This window comes from Populus nigra, chromosome 6 (assembly GCF_951802175.1).
Source record: "Populus nigra chromosome 6, ddPopNigr1.1, whole genome shotgun sequence".
Lineage (NCBI taxonomy): Eukaryota > Viridiplantae > Streptophyta > Magnoliopsida > Malpighiales > Salicaceae > Populus > Populus nigra.
Window position 1 is genome coordinate 10001293 of NC_084857.1, and position 9786 is coordinate 10011078.

The 9786-nt window shown below is 36.7% G+C and overlaps 1 protein-coding gene across 1 annotated transcript; it reads left to right on the top strand.

Moving 5' to 3' along the window:
- LOC133697742 (two-component response regulator ORR21) lies at positions 1 to 6077 on the top strand. Its single transcript, XM_062120491.1, has 6 exons — positions 1 to 555; positions 1916 to 2068; positions 2146 to 2544; positions 3013 to 3089; positions 3868 to 5040; positions 5680 to 6077. Exons 1-5 carry the CDS (start codon positions 366 to 368, stop codon positions 5038 to 5040), a joined length of 1992 nt encoding a protein of 663 aa, XP_061976475.1. The 5' UTR covers positions 1 to 365; the 3' UTR covers positions 5680 to 6077.
- The last annotated feature ends 3709 nt before the right edge of the window (positions 6078 to 9786 follow it).

Consider the following 9786-nt stretch of genomic DNA (forward strand, 5'->3'; position numbering starts at 1 on the left):
AAATAAGGGCCTCTTTTATTGCTCTCACGCCTCATCCAGACCCCCTCACTCCACTCGAATTTCAACGTGAGTGAATTCAACGTCTTTTTGAATTGAACAAACCAAATATCCCTCAAATTTATCCAAAATCCTCTCCCTATTTCCCGATCTGAACCCTAAATATTCTCCAACTTCCCATAATTTATCTTTTTCCTTCAAAATTCTAGGGTTTCCGTTAACAGATCTAGCTTCCTCAAAATCCACTACAATCTCACGACCTCGCCACTGGACATGCTTAATTTAAGCTTCTTAGCTTTAGAATTTAGAAGCAGAGAGCGTGGTTAGTTGCGTGCTAGTGAGTAGCTCAGTTTCCGTTTGGCATTGTAATGGCTGCTTTGCAGCGAGTGGCGTCGAGCTTGAGCACGAGCGGGAGCAGTTACGGATCATGCAAAGGTGCAGGTGCAGATTTAATGTTTTCTGATCAGTTCCCGGCTGGTTTACGGGTTCTGGTAGTGGATGATGACATCACTTGCTTGAGATTGCTAGAGAAAATGCTTTGCCGCTGCCTCTATAATGGTTAGTTTACCCTGTTTTCTTTTTTGATTGCTCATTTCGAGCAGAGATGGGCGTAGAAGGGGTTCTCTGGGGCTACTTTTTATGCATGTTCATGTCTGGTGAGAGTATGAGTTCAGTCTGGATGGAAGCTGGTTAGTTATTGATAGAGATAAAATGGCAGGGAAACTACTGGTCAATGATTCAGTCGTAATTGGAAATAATAAATAAATAAATTGAAAACAGAGGTAACCCAAAATCAATCCATGTTGGTTATTGATCTGTCAATCGCAATGAAATTTTTTTCTGATGTCTGCTCAAAATGCAGTTGTAGTTTTTCTTTTCCAATTTAAGCCCAATTCTTTAAAATTTGAAAAACACTGGTATAAACGCTCAAAACCCAAGTCTGATCCCGCTGCACAGTCTCTGCAATCCCAAACTGATTTGGGCATGTTATTGAACTCATATAATATCAACCTCCTTACGCACGCTTGAAACAAGACCCAGCATTAACGTCGCATCCGCAGTCAGAAGTAACAGAAAAGGAAGTCAGCAATTGCTAGATCATAGCCAACGAATCCAGGAAATAAAGATCACCGATTGAGTTGCTGGAGGCATATTGACCTCCGCACAAACCATCCTATCCATCTTCTTCTTTGCATAAATGTAAATTTGGGCCCATGAGATTGTATTCTGGTGCAACCAATTTTTACAATCCCTATTACTCAATGCCATAACTCTCTTGAAGTTATTAATAAATCTCAATGAATGCTCCTCAGAGAAACTTGTTTATCCAAGTAACACAGCACAAAAAGTCGACCTGTGATAGCAGAAGAGCATGAGATCTAACTGTTGCTCCACGAGTAGTGATACTTTATGGCACAAAAGTTAGTTCTTAGTATCATGTTTAACAACCACATCCATATGGATTTTCAAGTAAACACAAGAATAAGAGCCTGGAAAACACTTCAATTTAAAAGGTTTTTTAGAAGCACTTCTAGAATTAAGAATTAAGATTTATAAATTAAATGCAAATCTGACAACTAGATTCTGTTTTTCAGATGTGACTTGTACAACCAATAGGGAGAAAGGGTTCTTACAGAGAGGGAGGTAGGGGGGGGGGGGGAGGGGGTGAAAGATGAGTCTTTTTTTCTCAGGATATGAAGTAATTAACAGAAAAGGCAGTTTCCGTTGTTCTATTTCCTGGTTACTTGCTATGTGTGCTATTATGGAGAGTGAGTATTACTAGGCTGTTTAAATGACTGCAACTAGAATTCCTGTTCATGTAAAAGATATAAGTTTACTTCAATCTCCTAGATGATTTAGAAAAAATTATCCTGCTGTGCCTATCTAAAATATTTTATTTTTGTTCATTTGGTTGCAGTTACCACTTGCTCCCAGGCCACAGCTGCTTTGAAACTTCTGAGAGAACGGAAAGGCTGTTTTGATGTGGTACTAAGTGATGTTCACATGCCTGACATGGATGGATTTAAACTTCTTGAACTTGTTGGGTTGGAAATGGACCTTCCAGTTATTAGTGAGTTTTTTTTTTCCTTGGCAGTAAGGATTTTTAAGTTGTGTATCAAACTGTTGACATAATAATCTTTGCTGCAGTGATGTCTGCTGATGGGAGAACAAGTGCTGTGATGAGAGGAATCAAACATGGAGCATGTGATTATCTGATTAAACCTATCCGTGAAGAAGAGCTCAAGAATATATGGCAACATGTTATTAGGAAAAAGTGGAATGAAAACAAAGAACAAGAACATTCTGGAAGCTTTGAGGATAATGACTGGTATAAACGAGGGAATGATGATACTGAAAATGCATCTTCTGTTAATGAAGGAGCAGAAGGGGTTTTGAAAGGCCAAAAAAAGAGGAACATTGCTAAAGAAGAAGATGATAATGAACTGGAAATTGATGATCCCTCTGCATCAAAGAAACCGCGTGTTGTATGGTCAGTGGAGCTCCATCAGCAATTTGTCAGTGCTGTAAACCAGCTTGGAATTGATAGTACGATCTTTAATGATCCTCGCTTTTTAATTGTTTGTGTTTTTCTATTTAAGGAAATAAATTAGATGACACACACACACACACACTGGTAAAAGAAAGATACAATAGCAAGACTAACTAGGACACAATCAAGGGAAGACAGCCTCACTTAAATCCCCTAATAACAAGCTAAGACACCTACTCAGAGGGGAAGCGACAATTGAAAGACCCAACAGACCCAACGGTAACAAAAAAGCATAATTCACCAACCAATCAGCAATAAAATTGGCCTCAAGATACACACAATGGACTCTAGCAACACAATCTTGAGCTAGAAGGCCACAAATTTCTTGCATTATCCGCAATGGCCATTATTTGTATATTATGCTTTGGGATGATGCTTGTAAATGTTTTAATGTCATTTCAGAAGCTAAGCTTGAGTGGTCACTGTATCTTTTGCTCATTGCAACTTTTTGGCTATCATTTCAGAGGCTGTGCCTAAGAGAATTCTTGAGTTGATGAACGTGCCTGGTTTAACTAGAGAAAATGTTGCAAGTCATTTGCAGGTTTGGTTTTTTCCTACATCTCAAACTTCCATAATTCCCTGTGCATTTTCTTTTTTAATTTGCGTTTCAAGGCTGCCCCCTCTGGGTTCTCATGCAAGCATTTTCTGTTATTAAACTTGCATCCTTGGTGCCTAAAGGATGTCTAGTTGTATTTGTCTTCTTCCATCACCACTACATTCTATGCTATTATACTCATCATATGACTGGACTACGGAAGGGGTATTTGATACCATGAGTTTCATTTTCTCTGGGAGCAATAGTGCAGCCTAAACGATTCACTTAGATCTATCATGCCATATAATACACGGTAATAGAGACTAGAACCTGACTTGAGATGTGAAAGTATAGTTGATCATACCCGAGAAAAGTAATAGAACTCAGAGCATTGTTTTTTACTGTTTGCTTCATTTTTTCATGTCATACTATATTTTTAGGGAGGATGGATCATGGTTTGAGTCACCAAATACGTTAGTAATTGCCCTCAATATTTAGTGAAGTTCCTAATTCCCAATATAGTTTTGGTTATTTCTCCTCTTTATGTATTCGGAATTTATTTTTGAGATTTTCTACTGAGCGTTATGGTTTGATTCTCAACCCCCCGCCTGCATTTTGCACTAGGATACTCTAATAACAATTGAAACTATTAATTTTTAAATGTTAAATCAGAGAACATGTCTTCTTGTAGAACAGTATGGAGTTATATTTCAATAACTCCGATGTATTGTAGTCCTTCATTGTGTTAATACTCTTTAGTTTGACTTGTGACATCAATTTTCAGAAGTTTAGACTCTATTTGAAGAGATTAAGTGGTGTTGCTCAACAAGGTGGGATTTCTAATACATTCTGTGGACCGTTGGACTCAAATGTAAAGGTTAATCCACTTGGAAGATTTGACATCCAAGCTTTGGCTGCCTCTAGCCAGATTCCTCCACAAACACTAGCAGCACTGCATGCTGAGCTTTTTGGTCGTCCTACAGGCAGCCTGGTTACAACTGTGGACCAACCAGCTCTTTTACAAGCGTCCATGCAGGGTCCGAAATGTATTCCTGTTGAACATGGTGTGGCATTTGGTCAACCATTAGCAAAATGTCAATCCAACATTTCCAAGCATTTTCCACGAAATGTGATCTCTGTTGAGGATGTTGCTTCAGGATTTGGAGCCTGGCCCTCTAATAGCGTTGGTACAGTAGGATCCAGTAGCAATCTTGGAGGGATGAACAGTCAAAATAGCACCATGTTGATGGACATACTGCAGCAGCAGAAACAGCAGCAACAACCACTGCAGCAGTCATCATTATCAGAGCCCAGCTGTTCAATTAATGTGCAGCCATCTTGCCTTGTGGTCCCTTCCCAGTCACCAGCCACTTTTCAAGCAGGAAATAGTCCTGCTTCGGTCGATCAGAGTTGCAGCTATAACAGGAGCACCATGATTGATTACAGTCTTCTGTCAGCTCAATCAAATAATTCCTTATTGAATATTGGACAAATATTGAATGGGGATCTCAAAACCACAGGTGTGAGTAGGTATTCAGGCTCAGTTTCCATATCTCCCTTGTCACCATGCTCTGTAGATCCTGACAATACATCTCAGCAAGGTCGAAGCTCAACCATGGCAATTCGAGCTGTAAGACAATTACCAGGACTTGTTCCTAATATCTCCAACTTCCAGGGTTCTTATAGTGCAAGGTCAAGTGAAGTGCTTGATCAAAGACCTCTTAGGAATCTTGGATTTGTTGCTAATTGTACTAGCATCCCAAGCCGGTTGGCTGTGGATGAATTTGAATCAACGATGAGCAGCTTAGACCATGAGAAATCCTATATGGAGATCAGTGGTAATAAAGTGAAGCAGGAACCAAACATTGAATTTATGGATAATGCCAGAGTGGGCATCCCAATGTTACAACAATTGCCCCCAGCACCAAGCGATCTTATGAGTGTTTTCACAGAATAGGTAACTTGGCTACTTGGTGTCGCTGATAACAGTCTTACTTGGATTGGGGGTTTTACTTCGATGATATAGTCTAATCTAAATGTACACTTTGGCTAGTTTCATAGTTCCTGCATGTGTTTAGGACCATGATGCGGTCTCTTCTGCTGAGCTAGCTATCTCATTTGACCAACTGTTTTGCCTGCAGAACTAAATTTTAATTTGTTTCGCAGACATTTCTGGATGTTACTCTTTTCTCTTTCCATCATTTAACAGACCTCACTAAATTATTCGAGATAGTAACACAAGCTGGGAACACTCGTGTTTTGGATTATTACCTCTGTGATCTGGTCACTCAAATTCTTTTTATTTTAGGACCATGCATCTTCATCTTATTTTTCATTTTTGGTTAGGCTAGTATATCTCATGCAGTAACAAACTTGATGCGACAGTGCTAGTTAATTTTATTCCATGAGAGCCACTTTATCTGCGTGCAGACACTATTCTAGCAGAATTTTATTTTATTTTTTTGCTTTTTCTGTTACTGGGTCTCTATTTTGCTTTTACCGTTTCCTAAGAGAATGACATGATTGGGATTTTCAGAGAACTGCATGAATGATCTCTTATAGGTTGGTTATCTTATCTAATCCCAATTCATTGCAGGTTTGTATTTGATGTTCCCACTGGCAGGGTGGATTTGTTTCACATCATCAAATGTTCAGAAAGGGATTCAAATCTTAATTTCCATGGTTAGTGCAGATTTATTTCTTATCACCCGATTCAAGCTGAAGTCACTTTATTTCCACGGGTAGCGCATTGTGGAGCCGCCTCTGTATCGATGGCTTGGCAAATTTCTCATTTTGTGAAATTCCATTGGCTTGCTGGGGGTGAAGCTGTAGGTGCACGAAGTGATAGTATTGTCTTTTAACTAGTCTGTAGGGAAAATAAGACTGTACCAGACACCCAACAGCTTGAAATGTTGCCCATCGTCTTGCCATCATAATTATGTAGTTATGTGGTTTAATGATGATAAATATAAAATATGATCATTTTTTTAATCATGCCACTGATCCAGTTTTCGTGCGTTCCTTTATTCCTCGTTGTACAATGGTGGTCAGCTATAACCTTCCACCACCTGCTGAGAAGTTTCAGAGAGATTAATTTTAACTAATTTGATTACAAGTGGTCTCGCTTCCAAGTCTGACTACGTCACCTTTCCTACGCCAACTTTATTGTGAATTTGTTGTCCCTACTTTATTGTTTCTCATGGTCACCTGGAATTCTCTCCTTCAACGCTCCTTTCTTTTTTCTCCCCGTGTGACTTCTGAACTTTCCTAAGAGACTCAATATTCATCCTCGTCTCTCTTTATATCTGTTTGTATCCGAAGCAGGTCCCTACTAGTATCAACCTCTTTGCTCCATTTGCTCCAAACTTTTTAGAGAGCACATTTTACGAAAATCTAAATCTTCCAGTTTTCCTTAGTTGAAAACTCTGTTCAGTCTGCTTGTGAACCTAGAGATGAATGTTGCAACTTCATCTGCAAGTAAATAATAATATTCTCTTATGGAAAAATTAAATGGTTTCCCCATGCTGTCTCCCTGTTTCCCTATCAGGGAGATTCTTCAAAAAACTAGGCGTAAACCAAATATATTACAGTGGCCTTGGAGCTAATACAAACAAAATAAGTCCAACTTGAAAAAAGCATGCTCAAAAGACCTCCATTCCATGAAGGGCAACATCTACTTCAGCTAATACTCGGTGGTGCAGCTTATACTTCAAAGAAAGGCTTGCCATGACTTGTGAAGAGGGTTGGAAGGAAACAAAAAAGAAACAGTCAAAGTACATGCTCAGAGAGATGATCCCAAGATAATATTCTGTATGTAATTACAGGAATAGCCTGGATAAATAAACCTGAAATTCTTCCTACATTCATTGACATGACTCTCTGGCAAGGGTAAATAAATCTATTTAACAAAAATAAAACACTCTCTCTGCATCACTTTGTATTCCTTCTTTCCTGGTAGGGGGATCTTCTGTCTATAATTATCCATATAAAAGATAAGGCATGAACTGAGTATGTTAGAAAATGCGTTTGACTCCATGTTGAAAACATTTTAGGTCATATCAGAATAAAGACTGCTTCAAAAACTTTTATTCTGTAAGGCACAATCTGGTGGAGTATATATGGTTATTCACTGATCGGGACAAATTCATTACATTATATGAGTATCTAATATTTGTAGATTTGTTTTTCATGTAGTCTTATTATCCAGATCGTTTGGCGAAGTGCTTCATTTTAAGCATGCCATGGTTCTTTGTTAGTTTTTGGAGGATTATTTCTCGCTTCCTCGAGAAGGGCACATTGGAAAAGGTATTATATGTCTCAGAAATCTACGTTAGTTAAGTCTGTAGAACTCATTGATCCATATAATTATGAGTGGACATGCATTTGTAAAAGCAACTTGGCAGTGGATCTGTATAAACCTGAATGCTTGTGCCGTTTTCTTGGTTATAACTTATATGTCATAACGAATTTAAAATTTTTTCAGCACATTGGAAATGTCATCTTTCATGCTTGCCACTGTACATGTTTTCTCCCATTCGTTTCACCTGCGTTGTCCACGTTGTTTTTGCAAATACTGTATATATAAGAGCTGCAATAGTTTCTGAAGACAAGCTTTCTATTATCAATGGGAGAGGAAAATAGGGATGTTATTGGCCAAACTCATGTAAATCTTTTTAGTGTTTTTAATCGAAGTTGGTACAAATGGATTCGTTTTTCAGAATCAAGATTATATTTTCGAAGCTGGTTTTTCTCTTTTTCCTGTGAATGATCGGTACCTCTTGGTGCATTTATAGCTTGTATTCACTTTGAAGTTTGAACACCGGAAAGAACACAAATAAATTAATAATTATTTTCCAAGCTAGATCAGGAAGACACATTACTTCTGTTCCATATTAAATTAGCTGGGTGGCTTGCTTTGTGGTAATGAATGCAGATTGTGATAGCAACCAACGACGAAGAAAGAAAATGTTTTGTAAAGGAGATTGGTGAAGAAGTCTTGCCAGAAGAGCTTGGTGGTCGAGCAACACTAGTAGCTCTCCAAGATGTGACAGTGCCACCATTGGAGGGTTGATCCTCATAATAGAGCATAGCTTGCTAATACAGAGGCAGTCTTGTACAGATGCTATATATGGATATGAGACTTGAACATCAACATTGGATAAGTAGCTAATTCCAATTTAACGGATGCTAGTCAACGTTGAGCAGTCATATGCTGCAGTGCTTGTAAGTTACAATTGAAAATAAGATACAATTTCTCCAGCAATCCATTATGGTTGCAAATTCACTTATATCTTTGCAACATTACACTAACCACTATCAATGGCGTTTTTGTTTGTTTTCATACCATTAATTCGAACTGTTTTCCAGAATTTTAACCTAGAGAAATCTGTCCTAGAGGTGCCATTTAGCTTTGGAGCCTTGGCTCATGTAGAAGTGGATTTGCTTCCCAGGTTGGTTGATTTTCAAGACTCCGATCTTAATGCACCGGTCTGAAGATGGTCCGATTAAAGTTCAAATTAAGAGGAAAAAACAAGAGGTGCTATTAGAAGTAATGTCAGTCAAATCAAATCATTAATCTTGAAATTAAAGCCCATATTGTTTGATAAAGAAAAAGAAAAGGAAAATATAAAAACAGTAAGTAATTACTAGCTAGTATATTGTCGTAGAGACTGCAGCCAAATTACTGAAAACACTTCCAAGTTTTGGTGATTTCTTGGAAAGTATTTTCCAACATAAGAAGGTTTGGAGAAGGGAGAGTGTTTTCCCTTTATATGTGGTGTGTTAACATTATTTTTTGTGTTTAAGTTATTTTGAATTTTATTGTTTATCACCTTTTGTATTGTAAAAAAATTTAGTCCCTTCTTCTTTCATTCTATACTACTTCTCACTCCTTTTTTTTTTTATTGTTTTAAATGTTTAACTTGCAATATTAATTATAATATAAATAATAATTAGGCTAAATTTCATTCAGGTTATGTTGTGGATTTATTTATAATTAAATATTTTTTTTTGGTTCAAGCTATATAAAACATTTTTTCTTATTTTGCACGTTACACCAAATATGAAAAAAGCTCTCCACTTCTTTGGAAATTATTCGTGTTTAAATTGATATTTTCTAATTATTCACTCCTTTGAAAAATCGCAAAACATCAAAATTATTATTTTCTATAATAAAAATAAGGGTCCTGTTTGATTTAGTTAATGTTTTATGACCATTCCTTTATTATTTTCAAACAAGTCATTTTTTATTTAAAAAACAATTATTTAGTAAACATGTTTATTTAATTTTTTCATGAAAAAATATTTTTAGGATAAATAAAAAAGTTATAGATGGAAACTAATTTTTTTTTCCAAAAATAAGTAGAATATTTTTTTTTTCTAAATCTCCACTATAAAAAAAAACTTGTATATTCATCTCTTTTATTATTTTTAAGATAAGCCAAGAAAACCCTTGTGCTTTCTATTTGGAAATTTTATACTTGATAAATATGTTTTTTAAATTTTTATATAGATTTTTTTTAAAAAAACTAGATATGAAAAATAAAAAATTATTTTATGAAAGTAAACATATTCATAATAGAATTTCCAAAAGGAATCAAACAAACAGTCAATCAAATGTAATTCGCTCCTTGCTTCCTCGATCATAGCATTGAATGCGGGTGAGAAGAAAAACGAATATATATTATATAAAAGGGAGGCAAAA

Bases quoted from the DNA above. Each gene is read 5' to 3' on its own strand.
- LOC133697742 (XM_062120491.1), top strand. From the start codon at position 366: ATGGCTGCTTTGCAGCGAGTGGCGTCGAGCTTGAGCACGAGCGGGAGC. The intron at 556-1,915 runs GTTAGTTTACCC...ATTTGGTTGCAG, and splicing joins TTGCCGCTGCCTCTATAATG to TTACCACTTGCTCCCAGGCC. The intron at 3,090-3,867 runs GTTTGGTTTTTT...ATCAATTTTCAG, and splicing joins ATGTTGCAAGTCATTTGCAG to AAGTTTAGACTCTATTTGAA.